The following is an 18,850-nucleotide window of genomic DNA, read 5'->3' as shown; positions in this document are numbered from 1 at the left end:
TTCTAAGCTCCAGAAGCTTTGATTGAAGTCAATGAGGTGATACTTTCCAAGCACATTGTGCTGGGATATAGATTTCATGTGAATTTAAATAATCTCCATACCTCCCCAGAAAGACTGGTATTTTCTTTCTGCATCCATGGTTCTGGCGGAGTCAAAGAAGGGCTTTTATGTGTTTATAGTCATTTAGGTGTTGTTTTATTTAGTACGGGGTATGTTTCTAATATATCTTTTAACTACAAATCAGACTAGCTTGAAATCAGCCTTTCCGTAGACTTCTTCGCTATCAAAGACCTTTTCTTTCTCCTCTAAAAAATGTGAACTTGAATGCCGAAATATTTGTATAAAGGTGTAGGATTCTGTTCAGATTCTAGTCATGTCTCCTTTTTTAAAGAAAGAAATTAGAATGAGAATTTTTTAAAGCAGGAAGATAATTTGTAAAAACATGTTCACATACCTTTCAATAGAAGTAAAAAGGTAAAAATGTATTGATAGCTTTCCACTTAAAAATTTCTGCATTTCTTTCATAAAGCAGTTAAATTAGGGATTTTTAAATAAACCTTGAATGCAGACATATTTATTTGCAAACTATTTTGAATGTTAAGCTTTCTGTAAATATTACTTGATTTGAGGGAGATTCTTACATTTCATGCTCATATTGGCATTCGAATCTGCACCAAATGTTACATACAAAGCTAAGAGACCATTCGCATTTACAAATATTTGCTCATACACAAATTTAACATAATTTTCTCATTGTATATAGCATTGATGATTGCAGATACATTTATGACTATAACCTTTTGAACCAAGTCCTATCCATTAGATAATTTGGTATGCATCTTTTTTTCAGACCAACAATGATTGAACCACATCTTCATAGATTAGTGAGGCCATAATTTGAAACTTTTTGTTTAAAAATTCCACATATTTCCATCATACTCTAAGATATCTCAAAGAGGTTCTTAGTGTGTATTGCTGCAATAAATCACTGTCCCCTTCGGGGAGAACATTACCATCACCCAGAGTATCACAAATACGTGTTTACATAATCCACATCTGAAAAAGGCCAAATGTGAAAACACAGTAGAGAGCATTAAAGCCCATCTTGTCACCTTGTGTCTACTTACGCTTAAAAAAAAAAAAAAAAAAAAAAAATTAAAGTCAGCAGCACCACCCTAAGGAATAAACTTAATTTCATATAAACGTGCGGAGGTCTTTTAAAGCATGCACTAATGAATGATCAGGCTCCTAGTCTAGGGCAAATGTTCAATTTTTTTCTGTAAATAGATGTAGCAAAGCAAGCAAGAATTTCAGATTTGACTCGGATTCCTATGCTTCTGTTATTGTTGTTGGTAATGTGTGTTACAACCCTAACACAACTTGGACTTATTTTTCATGTGCTATTGCTCCTTTGTTTTCTTTTCCATCTCATGAAGCAGACATTCGTTTTTATATATGCTCAATCATTCCTTTCCACTATAAAAAGGAAAAGGATCAATGTGGGTAGAGAAGCTGTTCATAGGGAGGCCAGCCTGGGTACATATTGATAAATGGTGAATTTGTAGCAATTCATGCTTCCATAATGAGGTTAAATGAAACGTGAAGTGTAGCAAAGTCCCTGCAACTCTAATTCAAAAATTCACTTGACTGGCACATCAAGACTTCTTTCCTCCAACAGGTTTTGTTGTTGTTGTTGTTGTTATGCTTTGGTTTTGTGTATGTGTTTATATAATCTCGTTGCTGGGCTAGACTTTTTACTCTTCCAGATCAACTTGATTTTTAATTACATTTTAGGTCTGCTTTCCTAAAAGTAATCTATGGATTATTGACTTACTAATATTCGCTTTAATTTTCTGTTTGTCTTAAACATCTTAGAGAAAGGTGGTTTTTTTTTTTTTTTGCCTTTCATTGTGTATCCAAAGTTAAGGCTGATGTTTTTAAGAGAATTGTAAAATATAGAAGAACATTATGCTTTATTACTTGAAGATTTATGCTTAAAGCACAAATTCAAGTGACCAAGTATTTTTAATACATAAATTCAAATTTATATATGGCTACAATTATCTTTCTGATGGCTACAATTATCAAGAAATATTTTAAAAGTTTATAAACTTTAACCCATTAATTCTGCTTCTAAGCATTTATCCTTCAAAAGGGGAGGGGGTACAAGAAAATTTTTGGAGGTGACGGGATGTGTATCTTACCTTCATTATGATGACAGTTTCACCAGTGAACACATATGTCCAAACTTACCAAATTGTATACATTAACTGTGTGCAGTCTTTTGCATATCAATTATACCTTAATAAAGCTTTTATTTACAAAAAAAAAAATCCATCCTTAGAAAATAGAGATGTATAGGATTTCTGTACAAGAATATCTGGTTCAGGGGCGCCTGGGTGGCACAGCGGTTAAGCGTCTGCCTTCGGCTCAGGGCGTGATCCTGGCATTATGGGATCGAGCCCCACATCAGGCTCCTCCGCTATCAGCCTTCTTCTTCCTCTCCCACTCCCCCTGCTTGTGTTCCCTCTCTCGCTGGCTGTCTCTATCTCTGTCGAATAAATAAATAAAATCTTTAAAAAAAAAAAAAAGAATATCTAGTTCAGAATTATGTATAATGGAAAAAACTGGAAGCAAACTAAATATCCCAAAATAGTTACAGTCACACTGTAGAGGATGTACTAATTTCGTTTTAAAGGATATGTAACAACTTAAGAAAATATCTATTGTATAATGTTAAGAGGAAAAGGAGCAGGACATGACACTATACACAGTAGGTTTCCAGTAAGGTAAATTTGTGAATGTATATAAAAGACCTAGATGAATGCAGCCAACACAGAAGAAAACTGTGATTATATAATTAGAGGAAATCATTTCATTTTCTAAACAAACGTGTTATTTTATATAATCAAAACAACAATTTGTCTCCTTTATTACCGAGAGATATTTATCTCTTTAATTACTAAGAGATAAATATTTTAAAAAAGAATTAAAGCTCTAAATATTTAATGACATAAAATATATTACCTAAATTGCCTTTTAAAAAATAAGGTTGTATATAATTTTTTAAATGTATGATTGCCTATTAATATGATTCTTTTTTGACTCAACAACTGAAACCAATTCTGACTTAAGTAACAAATACCTTCTGAAAGCATCCCTTCAGATTAGAAAGCCAAAGAGAGAAATGCCATTTTCAAGAAAGTTGTGAAAATCCTATGTTAATACTGCTATTATGCAGCGGTTGAGTTTCTGGATGCTAAGCAATGCATTTACGTTTTTTGTGTTCTAATTTTGGGTGTTTGGCATTTTCTTCCTAGATCTGGTTTGCCTTTGTTAATGGCTTTTCTGGACAGATCCTCTTTGAGAGATGGTGTATAGGTCTTTATAATGTGGTAAGTTTCAGACATTTGATTATTCCTGTTTTATTGAATACTTTAAGATAAAGGTTCGCCCTGAATTAAGCTGCTTGGAGTAGTGACCAGTGTGTGTCCTTTAGATGTTTACAGCAATGCCTCCCTTAACTCTCGGAATATTTGAGAGATCATGCAGAAAAGAGAATATGTTGAAGTATCCTGAATTATACAAAACGTCTCAGAATGCCCTGGACTTCAACACCAAGGTAGGACGCGCTGGCCCGGCACGTTTGGGGTAGGCAGTGGGACTCACTTCTGTTTTAATTCCCTGGGACATGTGGTCTTCCAAAGCCACGGAAGCAAACTCCAGAGTTCTGACTGTGACAGGTCGTATTTGCCGAAGGTTCTGATATGGACTCAGAAGGATTTTTATTTGTTTGTTTTCTTATAAAATTAACGCATAACCACAGTTCACTAGGGTTTGCCAGGCAGCAGTAAATTGGGTCTGAAAGACAGACATGAGCGTCCTTTTGGCCCTCAGACTTTCTGTCTTTTGCGGTGTTGTGGGGAAAGTCTCACTCCTCGCAGGGGTCGGTCATCCAGGACCAACAGGGTCTGTCTTTCCATGTGTAAAGTGGTGGGGGAGTGGGGAGGATATATCATTCTTTATTAATTTTCTGTTTTGCGAAATCACTTTGACCTCATTAGAATATTAGATTGCATTGTAGTCTCTGGTCAGTAACTCATTTAGTCATGATACTCAGTATTTCCAAGCCATAAAAATTTAAATACAAGATAAAATATCTAACATTTTATCTAAAAATCACGTTCTGAGTTTATATCCTACATAACACCCTGTGGACTATTTGTCATCCCTTGGGGTCCATGGTATTTATTTGTCCCAACAACGAAAACATTTCATTTTCTGCATAGTTAATTTTCCTCCAAATTTAGATTCCAAAGTCTTTTCACTGGCATTTGTTAGTAATTGAAGGTTCTGTTCGGAAAGAAAAAAATGTTTAATTTTGTAACAGTCAAGGCAGATGCCATCTTTGAAGCTATAATAAAAGCAACAAATAAAATACACCTTCACAGAACTTTTCCCATCTAATATAGTGCATGTTTATTAGTGTGTTACTAATAATCAGATGTAATTAGTGCTTCAAATTTAGGACAGTTAATGTAGGATATTTCTTTTTTTTTTTTTTTTTTTAAATGATTTTTATTATATTGTGTTAGTCACCATACAGTACATCCCCGGTTTCCGATATAAAGTTCGATGATTCATTAGTTGCATATAACACCCAGTGCACCATGCAATACGTGCCCTCCTTACTATTCTTGATGTTTCTTCATTTGCAAAGCTCTCAGATGATGTTTATTCTCAGTTTACCAAGAGAATAAAGCAAACAGGTGCTTCAGCTCCTTGAAGCTGTAAATGACAGTGCCAAGTTAATAGCCAGGATGTTACTTGTCTTTTGAGACGAGGTCTTCCTGAACTCACCGTGCGTGCGTGTCCAGGTGTGCACACACAACTTGTTGGCATTATTTTAAATAACTGAACTTGGTTAATTTAAAAAAAAAAAAAAAGCTGAGAAGTGTCTTAGACCATTGGTTCTGAGAAGTATTTTTAATGGTCTCTTAAAACGATTAGTAGTTACAATATACAATATCTGTGCTTTTATTTTTTAATGTTTCGTTTTGGGATTTTTTTGAAATTTATTTATAATGTCCAGTTTGTATTAAATTGCACCACCTTGCTGTAATGTCTTTTGTTATCTGTGGTGGGTATTTTCAAGTGATGGTAAGACACAATCAGGGCAGATACAATGGACTATGAACTCTTGTTTTCCTGAAAAGGTGATTTGAGAGCTGAGAAAGTTCCGGGCCTGCTGGCATACTAACAGTAATTCTCACGGACCTGGACAGTTGTATCAACCTCAGCCACAATATCCGGTCTACCATAGCTCAGGCTCCACGATGCTTTCTCAAGAATTAACTTCCCAGCCACAAACTTGGCCATGGTACTCTTGCTTATAAACATGAATTGATCCTCACAGGATTATCCTAAGCCATTCCTGGAAAGTCACATCTTTTCATACCCTTTGCACATAGCAACTTGGACAGTCTTGGGGCCAAGGAAAAGGCAGTCTGTAGTTTTAATGTGGAAGCATCGTTCCTTGTGTCCTTTGTTGTTCTTTTGTTGTTTACAAAGTATTTCATTATCTGCAGAGCCCATGCATTTTGAAAAGTCATCAGATCAACCCAAATGGATTATGCAACTTCTCTATCCTTTGAATATTTATACATAAGTTGCCAACCATTTTTTTTATAGCATATGTGGATTTTCTAATGATTTCGGTGAAAAACCTGGGATTAAATCCCTTCTAAGTGTTTTAAAATTCAGGGACAAATGGCAACAAAATGCATAGTTGTATACACAGCAGTTGCTGTGGGTCCCCAGTGTAGAAGCATTGTTGCTCTGAATGATGATGATTACATTTGTTATGGTAAAAAGGGTCAGAGGTTCTGAGGTCGTGACAGGGGTTAAAGGATTAGCATGTGACAATAAGTATCGGTCAGGAAAATGGAAAAGTAGAACTAATTTTTCTTGCACCCACCTGTGCTTTCTGTCAAATAAAAACTTGTGGTAATGACATAGTGAGGAGAAGAGACAAAGGTTAATGAGTAACACAAGTTCAAATGTGTAACGTATTGGAGCGTAAATTGGATCATACAATCCAGTGTGGCTGGGTGAACTAACAAAGGAGACTGAGATCACGGTGGAAAATTTTGGGAGGCAGGCAACTTAATTTCTGTTGTTTGAACAGCTTAAAACTATTAATACATGCCAATTTTATTTAGCAAAAGTTTTGCTTGCAAGAAGCACTTTTAAATGACAAAACTGCAACTCTTCAAAGGGCCATAAGAATTCTAAACAGGTTTTCTATAACTTAATCTTTCACATCCCTTCTACAAAGAAAGTACCAGTAATACATGCTCCCTTGCTCTTAAAATACAATAGATATAGAAAAGTAATAACTATTCAATGCTGTTATAAATTGTAGGAAGTTTGATGTTGACAGGTTACAAATTGTGGAAGCCTTTTATAAATTCAGTAATAGTGACAGCGCTTTAAGGAATTATAGGACTTAAATGGTATACCTGTTATTTTTGGTATGTAGTGTGTGTGTGGAGAGAAGTGCGGTGGGGGAGAGAGAATGCATTATATTCTTACCGTCGAAAAGTATATACTTTTACTGCACATGGGAAAGAGAAAGTAGGGATTTCACCAAATCACAGTCTTTTCAAAAGTCTATTCTTCCTCGAGAATTATGAAAATAGTCCCACCTAAAGAATTGCAGGATCTACATTTCTTTTAAATATTATTTTTTTTTCAGGGAGAAATTTAAACTTTTAATACTTTTTAAAAAGCAGAAAAAATTTCAGTGAAGCTGAAAAAACATTTTGAGAAACATAAAAATAAATAAATGACCCATGAAGGTCTAAGAGGCAGAAAGTGTCTGTCAGTTCTATTAATTCACAGTGGTGGCCCGACAGAAACACGTTTTGTGAATCTAGCTCACAGATAAAAAGAAAGGTCAGAGTTCACGGAGCTAGTTTATCGCAAATGGTTCTCATGGATTTTTGTTTTCCCTCAGGTTTTCTGGGTTCATTGTTTAAATGGCCTCTTCCACTCAGTTATTCTGTTTTGGTTTCCACTAAAAGCCCTTCAGTATGGTAAGTAGAAAGGATATGAATGCTAAGAGATGACTTTTTACGTTTTTAGAAAAATAACTCATTGTCAATATAGGTTAAAAATTATAGCAGTTTCATTTTATGCTGTTTTCCTTAACCTAAAATACATGCATCCAAAAGCTGTACACACTTTAAAGATTTTTATTATTCCTTCGGGAGCAAAGTGATTTAATATATGCAAAGCCTTTCTTCTCTACTTCTCATGTTTTCCAAACTTGCAGAGAGTTAAATTTTAGGGCTCTTTTTTTTTTTTCCCCTCTGTTGATGTATAGTTTGAAGACAATAGTGCTAATATTTTATGTAGTCCATTTATTATACCTACGAGGCTTGCACCAAGCTCTTTATACTGAACCCAATCAGAAATGCTAGTGTTTTCAAGTATATGTGAGCTGATGTTTTGAATGAGATTTTTTAATATGTTCTTATATTCATCTTGGAGTGGAAGCTTTTCCTCTGCTTGTTTTGAGGGAGTGATTTTATTCTGTCAGTTTTGAGAGAAGGGAGCATGGTGAATTTCCTATGCCCGTAAAAATGATGAAGTAGCCAGTCGACAACAGAGGTTTCCTGGGATGCTGTGTCCCCCGGCGCAGACCTTACCCTGAGATCCCGAGGAAGGCAGCCGGCTGCTCCATGCCTCTGCTCCCAAACTACAGGAATTAAAAACATGACACTCCACCGGAGGGTCTGTCTGTCCTTTAGAAGCACAGTTACATCGCTGGCTATGAGTGAACGATTGCCCACAGAAGAGCGTGCTGTCCATCCCTTCTTGCCCACCTACAGTCTGTTCCCCATAGGCAAGGTGATCCTTGTAGAATGTGAATCAGAGCAGGTGCTCTGTCTGTCAAGTTTAGAGCGAAATGCACAGCCCTCACCGTAGTTAATCCCTCCACTTGCATAGTCCTGTCCCACTGCCAGCCCCACCCCCCCCACCCCCACCCCCCACCCCCTGCCATCACCATGCTCCAGCCTGCTACTTGCCTACATTTCTTCCTTCCTCCTCCTCCAGAGAGTCCAGCTGGCTCTCCCCCTCACTCCCTCAGGCTGGTGCTGCTAGAGAGCCACCAACACTGTCTCCTCTGCTCCCATTGCTTCCCTCATTATCCTTCATCTTCTCTAGGGTATCTTCGCCTATCAGGGTGTGATGCATTTGCTCATTTTTTATTGTCTCTTTCCCCTGCTAGAATCAAAGCTCCCTAAGAGCGGAGAATGGTCAGTGTAGTTCACTGTTGTGTTTGCAGGGCTTAGAACAGTGCCTAGCTAGTCTTCAGCACTCGGGAACCTGTCAGTGAGCTCATGGGAGCGCGGGGCCTGCTTGGGCTGAGTGTTACAGGGAGGGAGGGCCCTTCGTGTCCTAATGAGATTTTCATCTCATTTCTTTATTAATTTCTATGCCGGTACACTACATACATCTCCTGTTCTAAGCCATGGAAATGAGTGGTAAGAAAATCCAATTTAAAAATACAGCCTATTGACTCTAGCAGGCCAGGAGAACAACAATGGATTTTTTTTTTGAGATGTAACTCACATGCCATAAAATTCACCCTTTTAAATTGTACAATTCAGTTGCGTTTTTTTAGTATATTCGGAGAATTGTACAAATTCACCACAATCCAGTGCCAGAACATTTCCATCACCGCATAAAGAAACCCCACATGCATTAGCAGTTACGCGCCATTGCTCCTCACCCCCCGTCCCTGGCAACCACTAATTGTTGTTTGTGGATTTGCCTGTTCCGGACATTTCATCGTAAGAATGGAATCATGGAATATGTGGCCTTGGTTCGTCCATGTTGCAGCATGACTCTGTGCTTCACTCCTTATGGATGAATGATAATCCATTGTATGGATTTACCACATCATGTTTATCCCCTCATCTGTTAATGGACACTTAGATGGTTTCCACTCTTTCAAGCCATGAGATATTGAAATCTAGGGTATAATATAGGACCTTAGATACTTTCTCTAGGTAAAGTTTATTTTCAAATTGCAAAATCAATATAGGTATGAAAGGCTAGGCATGTCCATCTCTTGCTGTTTCAACATTCTAAAATAGAAAAAGGAAATTTAATATCAAAAGTATCTCAAGCCAAATAGCATGTAAAATGCCTTCACAGTGACAGGGTTTGAAAGGAATTCTCAAGTAACTCCAGCTCCTGGGGAGCAGATCCTAGCGCTCTCTTTGCATTTGTCTGGGAAGCTGCCCAAGCCCGCCGCCTTCAGCAGAAGCAGTTCGTGAAAGGTGCCGCCTGTAGAACCCAAATCCAGCTGAGTCCCGAACACACGTGCTTTCTCTTCTTAAGACGTGAATGGCATATGGCATCAATTATGTTTTAACATTCGAATGTAGAGGGGTTTGTTGGGTTTTTAGCCTTGTTCTTAATTTTTCAATAAGGAGAGGTTTGGGTTTTTTTTTTTTACTTTTGAAAGGATGGGGTACACAAGAAATGTAAGCGTATATAAAATGCAGCTAAATATGCATTAATTCACTCGCTTCAGCAGTTCTCAAAGTACAGCCTGTAGACACCTTTATAAATACCCATGATGACCTTTTTGGGGCACCTGAAGTCAAAATTTCAAAATTTGTTTAGTACTATCCAGGCATTATTTTTCTTTTTCACAGCTGATACAAAAGCAAGGGTGGGTAAAACTGCTGGTAACCTTAGCACAAGTAGTGATACCACTGTCCTAGTGAGCATTATATTCTTCCTTGCCATGTACCCACGTTAAAACAGCAACAAAAGCCAGTCTCACTTAAGAATGCCCTCGAAGAAGCTGTAAAACTAAGACTTTTATTACATCTTGAAACCTGGTGCACATCTCATTAATATTCTGTGTGACAAAATGGGAAATGAGCAGAAAGCCCTTCCGCACGCCAGTGAGAGTCGTACTGGGCAGGATGCCCCGTGGACCATTTGAGTTGTGAGCTGCACCAGCTACTTTCATGAGCTTACAGAATTCTGCATGAGTTGAAGATCCACCCAAAGTGTCAAGGGGAGCCATTGACTTTGATGTCATAGAGTACCAAAAGTTCAGCGATACAGTTTCAGGTTCCACACTATAACCTCTAAGAAAGTACTTGTCGAGTTTTGATGTAGTATCAAAGAATATCCACACTCAGGAGAAAAGATTATTAAAACACTCCTCTTATAACTCCGTCTCTCCGTGAAGTTGAATTTCCCTCATATATTTCAACCAGAATATGAGAATCCAGCTGCCTTCTCTTGAGCAAGACATTAAAGAGATTATAAAAATATAAAACAGGAGCGCCTGGATGGCACAGCGGTTAAGCGTCTTTCTTCGGCTCAGGGCGTGATCCCGGTGTTATGGGATCGAGCCCCACATCAGGCTCCTCCGCTATGAGCCTGCTTCTTCCTCTCCCACTCCCCCTGCTTGTGTTCCCTCTCTTGCTGGCTGTCTCTCTCTCTATCGAATAAATAAATAAAATCTTTAAAAAATATATATATATAAAACAAGGCTAATTTTCTCACTAACCTTTTTTGTTTGGGGAAATATTGTTTATAAAATCTGCTTATATTATGTTTGAGGTTTATTACTATTATCATTAGATCAATACATATTTTTTAATAGTCTGCCTTAATTTCTAGCTTGGTAAATATCGATAGATAGAAACCACATAAACAAAAGCTTTTTGGGGTCCTCAATAATTTCTAAGTGTAAAGGAGTCTAGAGACCAGAAAGCATGAGAATGAATGGTTTATCTGAATTGTCCATATGCTGAATCTGACAGACCCCACAATAGGCTTTTTACTTTCATTCTCAATGTGATCTTGAAATGACTCTTCGGCTTCTTCATGATGAACCAGTCATGACCAGAAGGCTTGCTTGGACCCCAATATGATTATTTTTGATAACTTGTATACATTGGTTAAAGGACCAGTCAGGAAGTGATCATGCGATATTTTCAGGTATTTCGTAGATTTCTGAGTATGTTAATTTGGTTGTATGGAAATTTTCAGATTAATGGCAGTTTGTAAACAGTGTGTTCAAAAGACATAACACCTCAAGGAGCAGCTGAGACTCGGTTGAACATTTGACTCTTGGTTTCAGCTCGGGTCAAGGTCGTGGGATCAAGTCCCGTGTCAGGCTCCGTACTGAGTCTGCTTGGGATTCTTTCCCTCTTCCTCTCCTTCCTCTTCTGCCCCCCACCCCGCTCTCTCTCGTTCTCACTCTCTCTCTCAAGTTAATTAATTAAATTAAAAACAAAAGACATAGCACATCAAATCCTATATCCTTAATCATGGAATATCACTGCAGAGAAAAGGAGTCTCCTATGTTGCTGGGCTGTTAAGCAGCCCTTCCTGACCACTTCTAACCAAAAACTTTAGAAGGGGTGGGGTCCCATCCTGGAGCATCTGCCAAGGCCCCCAGCACTGGAGCACTATGCTTGGTGCCTTCCATAGGAAACCTCATTTTAATATCAAAACCCCTCCAGGGTGTAGGTAGTTTCACTCCCTCTTTTAAGTAAACACACTGAGTTCCCTTGGAGATTGATTATAAACCAACATGACACAACTAGTCTCAGAACCAAGCCTGCTCTGTGTCTCCCAAACTCACCCGAGGATTCCTTCTCTTCATACCGGTGCCACTCTGCCTGTCTCATCCCATACTTTATTCTAACGTATTTTGTCCTTACTTACGAGATTTTGAATAAATATTGTTGAATATTTGCATATGTAAAATACTGTACTGCATATGCCATGGGTTTTAAATTTTTCCATTGTGCCAATGATTTAATTATTCAGTTATTTTTAATTTTTTTTTATCAGTAATCATGATTTTTGTTAGCTACCACACCCTTCATCGGAAGCCACATTTGTTAGTCATTGCTGGATAACAGAATACTTTAAAATATGCCCCTAAATTCAGCCAAACCTATGCCTAGAACCATATTGGTGTTCCTTAGTCTTCTGTGATTTGCATTTATGAATCCCTTTTGGTCTGATGCCAGCAACTTCATGGAAAGAAAGTGGGCTCCCTAAAACCCTCATCTATATTGTTAACAAAGTTCAGGATGTCTTCTCCTGTCTCGGTGCCCATAGAATTAGGCTTTCCTTGAACTATTAGTTTGATTTTTTTTCCCACCTCATGGATCCTGAGAATTGGTTAACAAGTCAGGTTTCCTCCTTCCTGTTGGCTCTTGGAAAATTGTTTGTAATTTGTGACCCACGTGTGTAGCAACTTTGTGAGACTTCTTACAATTTTTTTTTCATTAGCCTAGTTTGATTCCATTGTGTAACACTTGGTTCCCCTTCTTTTGTCCAACAATTATAAACTGATTTATCTTTGAAAGGATTCTGAAAGGATCTCTTTGATCTCCATTTCCAATAAGCCTCTGTTCTTGTGATGCAGGTAATGTATTTGGAAATGGGAAAACCTCCGATTATCTGCTGTTGGGAAACTTTGTTTACACGGTGAGTACAGAGCATTTGCCTAATTTGTATATAAAATCAAATCCTTTCATACATGCTCATTTTATTTTCAAATTTAACTGTGGGGATTTCTGAATATAGGATTGTTTGCACTTCTCTTTAAAAATGAAGTAAGATGTTTAGACTATTAAGTGATTATTTTATGTTAGGTTACTAATATACCACTTAAGCTCACTGACTTGATAGGTCTTTGGTTGCCATTATTTTCAGTATTCCCTCTTTCCTCTTGGCACCCCCTCCATTTCCCCTATTTCTCTTCCTTGTCTCTTTTTCTTCATTTTTATTTTACTGCCCTTGTTAATATTTTTTTTTTTTTGCTTTCCTGAATTTATGGCAAATATTATCGTACTGTTCTTGAGTGTTGAACCAGTAATGATTCTAGAGTCCCATGATAACTAACATGGGAGAGAAATCACTCTTTGGGGACATTCCATCCACACAAGGCATGGAACCCACTGTGTTAAGTCACTCTCCAAACACTTACAGAGGACACACACATATGAGTGCAAGCCCGTTCCTCCCATAAAGGGCCAAAAAAGGTTTTAAAACCACTTTTCCCTTAGAAGTCAAAAGCACTACCTGGATACTAACATTGAGGTCACATAGTTGGTGTCTGGCAAGTTTACTACCAACCTTCAGAGCTGAATTCTCAGCCGACGTTAACCGAAACATCGAATAAATTGTGGAGCCTTGAGCACAAATAGTCTGACTCCAGGACAAGTCCAGTTAATCCTTGTGCTACCCCCTGGAAAACTCAGGGCAGTTCATTAAACTTAGTTCCCGTACTTCAGAACCAGTAGCAGGGTCCACGATGATAATGGGTGTGTATATCATGGACGGTATAACAGGCTTCTCTGTATCCTGATCTGTAGGGTTGGTAAGTAAGTCAGGTTACAGAGTAAGTGTTTAGGTTTCTAAATATCCAGTTATACTACTTTTAGGATTTATCCTTCAAATTCGGAAAGTAGGAGCTTCAAGTATTACAGATGATATACAATTAAAGCAAGCTTGAAAACCCGGGTTACTGCAGACGTGTATTCACGGTTCACCAATTGTATGCAAGCCTTGTGGATGGACTGGGAGGATGTGCGGGGATGGCAGCGGCAGTGGGATGCTGCTCATGGGCTGTTCTGACCGGTCCCGGCCATCATGGACAGCCCCCCGGCTCGTTCATCTGTTTCTTTGCTTGGTCGACATATAAGGCAAGTTGTGAATAATCGACCAGTCCCCTAGTCTCATTCACAGTGTAGTACCTGGTCTTTAGAAACCTCACTTTTAACCATTTGGACTAACACAGTTATGGAATAGCATAACATTTTCCCTTCTGTTTTAGTTTGTGGTGATAACCGTGTGTTTGAAAGCTGGATTGGAGACATCGTATTGGACATGGGTAAGAACGTCTCTAACCACAACCGCAGCATGTCACATTTACTTACATGTTATCACGAACATTACTGTTCTTCATTCTAACTTTATGTATCCCTGTACCCTCGTTCCCTGGGTTGTAATTGTGAGGGGTCTTCCGTGGAGTGGGGAGAACTGGGAATTGTAGTTTGTCTAGTTTGGAAACAGTAAAAACAAAAACTCACATAAGTTTATTGACCACAAGATTTTCAGAGACTTTAATATATTATTGTGGATATCCCAGGAAGGAGAGAGGCTTCCAAGCTTGACTAAGAATCTTTTCTTAGTAGAGTGTGTCACAAGACACATTCCGCAGAAAGCCCATTGGAAAACGATTACGAAAACCGGCCATATGAGCAAAAGATTTGTCCTCGGACATTTGTAAATATCCAGTCTGGATAAAACAAGTTCCATTTGAGAACATTAGCTTTGACGCATATTCCCATCCAGGTAGAGAGACCCAGGACATGAAAAGAAATAAAAGTTTGACGCGCAGGGGAAAGATGGGCCCAAGAAACCTGGATTGGACAGTCACCGACGTACAGGTGATGTTCTCACAAGTGGTGTCTAGCCTCTCCCGGCGAGAGCGCGCAGAGCAGAAATAAAGGTTAAAGATGGTAGCAGATGAAAAAAGAGGAAAGTCAGAGGAGAGAGACCCCCCAAGAAGGTAGGAGGGAGCAGTTATAAATGCCAGTACCGCAAACATCCTAGCTGTTGGGGAAGACATTAGCATCAGCGCTGATGAAAGATCCAGTTAAAACACACACGCGTCATTATTTAGAAATTCCTACAGAGACTGTTTTATGGGTGTAGTGAAAAATGAATAAGGGCACTTGCGAAAGCTTCGTTAGCACGTGCGTGTGCGCGCGGTCTCCCTGACCGTCTTTGACTCGCATTTCCTTCCTTCACAGTTCAGCCACATCGCGATCTGGGGCAGCATCGCGCTCTGGGTGGTGTTTTTTGGCATCTACTCATCTCTGTGGCCCGCCGTTCCAATGGCCCCCGATATGTCAGGAGAGGTAATGTGTCCTAATAACTCATGAGCCAACACGTCGTAAAAATTGGTATTCATTAACGAGACGTAATTGTCCGGCTTGGGTTTATATTAAAATAGTAGTCAACCCTTTAAAAGCTATTTTTAAATTCCACAGTTGCGAGGGATAAATCTTGAGAGAAGATTTCACACTTGGACATTTTACTTAAATCGACGTACCCTTTCATAAGCATAGCTAGAACCATAAAATATGGTTGTCAGGGGCTTGACTCAGGTTAAGAATCTCCATATAGAAGATACCATTTAAAATCAGACCATAAATCCACAAATACATTTTGGAGAAGAGATTTGGGGAAATGGTGAGCTTATGTCTTTGGGACAGTCTATCATTTCTTCTGTTATCTCTTATTCTAAAGAAAATCTACTGTCACTGGATTAAATGCATTTTTTTAGAGTCATCTTAAATGATACCGGTTTGGTTTTCATTTTGAACGAGTTAGGGCATCTGACGTTTCGGCCTTATCACAGTCCATTTTCAATCCTGTCTTTCAGTTTCTTGTTACACTGGTAGGAATTGAGTTATTAGGTGTTCATGCAGGAGTGTCACAAGATCTCCTTTCCTTCAGAAGAGATTCCAGCAGTAGGAGGGTTTATGATTTCAATTGCAGGAAATTTGACATAAAATGTATAAAAGAAAATGTGGAAAACATTTCAGGATTTCCTGTGACCTCACAGTAACTTGCAAATCAAGGAAATGTGAGCTCTGTTACAGAACATCGTTATCCTACAGCCGCAGGAAAGCTTTCCAGTGGTTTCCATGGATTTGTTGCCCCTAAGTACTGCCTGAGTACCTTTCACTTTTGACAGTCTGGTTTATAGATCATTTTCATGAAATTTTATCTGACAGCATCCTGCTTTTTATAAATTAGCAGAATGCAGACACATTTAAAAAAAAATTTTGTGGTTAAATTTATTAGAGAGAGGCATTATATACTATTACAGCAAAACCAGACATATCAAGGAGCAAGTACTTCCTTCCACCAAAAGTGAAGGCCTCTTTTGAAACATGTCCTGTGAACTCGAGAAGATTTACAGCATGTATTTTGAGGAAAACAGAAAGGGGTGAAGCACCTCCTTCTTACCTTGGTTTGAGCCCTTTTTCCCTGAAGAAATAAAACCACAGACCATGTATGTGTGAAGATGCCACTTGGAAAATCAATTCTGTTCTTTGTGTCTATTTGATGTGCTCTGTCCGACTGGACCTGCTTTTCCCTGTGGTTAATTTCAACTTAACGTCATTTTCAGTAGACCTCGTTTTATCTCATTTCTTAATGTGTTAGCTTCAAAACAAAAGATATTGAGATTCGAATAGTTTAAGCAACTGTAGCCAACAGCTTTGATGACAAGAACAGAGTTCTTGACCACCTACTTCTAGAACAAGTGTGAAGTTTGATTGGCTTTTTGCCAACCAAATATAATTCTACCCTTGCCTGTAGAATTCCTGGTATTACCCAAACACAAAACTTAATATCATCTCTTGGGACTTGCGGTGATGCTGTGTTTAATTCAAAGTGAAATGAATGTCAGTACTCCATCACGTTTCTGTTCACTTCATATACAGTGGGAAGTGCTAACAGGGGTTCTTTTTCTTGTTATTTTATTACTACTGATTCTTTGAATATAATGTTTAAATAGCTGGGGCTCCACTGAAAATATGAAGAATGGATTAATATACCTGTAGGCTTGACTAGCTTGTCCAAAATGTAAGTCTGATGAATTTATTCAAAGAAAATACTTTAAATTTATATAGTACTTAGTGTGTACAAAGCGTTTTGATATATGTGTATGTGTGCAAATGAGCCTCACAACACCTCCCAAGAAAGGGCTTAACAAGTTCGCCGCTCAGATCCTCAGGGGTAGATAGTCTACATTTACCATTTCCTGGGCCCGGGGTAATAGGTCCCAAGAAATATCTGTAGCAACACCCATTTTTGGACCTTTTTATTGTGTAGAGAGTCACTAGTTCTATAATCCAGTTAATTTCAGAAAGAAGTAACTACCCATAGGTTTGCATTTTTCTAAGCTTAAAATTCTATTTTTCAATCAAGAGTATTAGCCAGATACAGGGGTGCCTGGGCAGCTCAGTGGGTTAAGCGGCTGACTCTTGGTTTCGGCTCAGGTCATCGTCTCAGGCTCCTGGGATCGAGCCCCGTGGTGGGTTCTACACTCAGTACAAGTCTGCTTGTCCCTCCCCGCAGCCCCTCTCCCTGCTCTCACTCAAATAAATAAACAAAATACTCTTTTTAAAAAGAGTGTAGCCAGATACATACACACATGCATATGCACAAACATGCGAATATATGCAAAATGTATTTATGTACCAATATTTGTATCTGTGTGTGTGTATGTATAATTGGCCAGCCATGTTGAATAAAATTTACTTATTCATCTGTTAACTTTCATAGCAAAATGCTGTTATATATTACACATATTACTGAGTGTTACATAGGGTAATATATTACTATAAATATTATCAGGGTCAGTATAAATATTAGCCTTCCTCAACCGGACATGTTTTATGTAATCCACATAACAAAACATGGCCCACAGCAGCCCCCAGGATTTAAGGCTACTCCACAGGATTTGTGGTGTGGTGTGTCGTAACTTTCTGTCACCACCACTGCTGAGTCTCACCCTCTGATCCCAACACTGTACCCTAGGACTCCAGTTCTTTTCCTGTATTAATGTGGCAGCAATTCCTCCTAAAACAAAACAATTAATTAAATATGTACATCTGTTTTGGTTGCCTAAAACCTTCATAAAGGCCTACAGGATAGTACAGAATTATTAGAGATGGAGTAAGACTGAAAACAGCAGCCCCGCTCCCCCATCCCAGTTCAGGTGGTATTTTGGAGGGTGATACACTATGCAGCATTCAGCAAGACAGAAGTTCTTCAAAACGGCAACCAAGATCGGGGGAGAATAATATCACCATTAACACCTAATATGTATTAAACACTGTATCCCGGGAACGTCTCTCAGTACTTTATATGCATTCATTCCCTCGATTCACCAACTATTTGTTGAGATTCTTCAATGTGTCATGCACTGTTCTAGACACTGTGAATAAAACAGACAAAAACTCATGTACTTCTCAGCCTACTTTTCTAGTGGAAGAGAACAAAATAATTAAGCGAAATATATAGACAGACATAAGTATATAAAGAAAAATACACTCAGGCAAGGGGGACTGAGAGCCAAGCTTTCCGTCGTGCTCCCTGCACAGCCTCGTGGCTTTTACTTCTGGTCAGATCAAGAGCCGTTGGAGGGACTTGAGGGGGAGATTTTAGGATCTGGCTTGGGTTTTCATGGCAGGACCATGGCTGCTGTGGTGTATACCATTTAAGAGGTTATCCCGGTCACCCAGGCGAGAGATAATGGTGGCTTGGGCCAGGCAACAGCAGCGGTGGCAGCGGTCAGATTCTGAATCCCCGTTAAAGGTCAAGCAGATAGGATTTGCCTGCAACCTGGATGGGAGAAGTGAGAGGAAAAGAAAGCAAGGCAGACCCCATCCTGTCGTCCGTGAACTTCGTCAGGATGTGCTTCTCCTCGATTCACTGGATCCTCACTGCAAACTTGTTATGACTAGTTTACAGATGAGAAAACAGAGACACCGAGAAAACACAGAGGCCCATTTTGGCTCAAATAGAGCATCTTTCGAACATCTAGAGATGCAATATGTCGTGATGTCGTGACAGGATGCTGGGCCCATTTAACCGCCCCTTTCTGTGCTGGTTGGCCACTGGTGACATTTGCAGAATCTATCACTGGCACTTGCAAGGCTGCCTTCTGGCTCCTAAGATTCAGATCTCTGTGCGCTTCTCTCCA

The 18,850-nt window shown here is 38.9% G+C and overlaps 1 protein-coding gene across 5 annotated transcripts in view; it reads left to right on the top strand.

Moving 5' to 3' along the window:
- Positions 1-18,850, top strand: part of ATP8A1 (ATPase phospholipid transporting 8A1) — a 224,981-nt gene that overhangs the window by 175,340 nt on the left and 30,791 nt on the right. For all 5 annotated transcript variants that reach the window (XM_044387700.2, XM_026508812.4, XM_044387701.3 and 2 more), the window contains 6 exons: positions 3,321-3,395; positions 3,500-3,622; positions 7,019-7,097; positions 12,485-12,546; positions 13,898-13,954; positions 14,880-14,987. In XM_044387700.2, the coding sequence (XP_044243635.1) occupies positions 3,321-3,395; positions 3,500-3,622; positions 7,019-7,097; positions 12,485-12,546; positions 13,898-13,954; positions 14,880-14,987 (504 nt within the window). The remainder of the gene's footprint in view (positions 1-3,320; positions 3,396-3,499; positions 3,623-7,018; positions 7,098-12,484; positions 12,547-13,897; positions 13,955-14,879; positions 14,988-18,850) is intronic.

Source organism: Ursus arctos, unplaced genomic scaffold (assembly GCF_023065955.2).
Source record: "Ursus arctos isolate Adak ecotype North America unplaced genomic scaffold, UrsArc2.0 scaffold_9, whole genome shotgun sequence".
Classification (NCBI taxonomy): domain Eukaryota; kingdom Metazoa; phylum Chordata; class Mammalia; order Carnivora; family Ursidae; genus Ursus; species Ursus arctos.
This window is presented reverse-complemented; position numbering and strand designations above follow the sequence as displayed.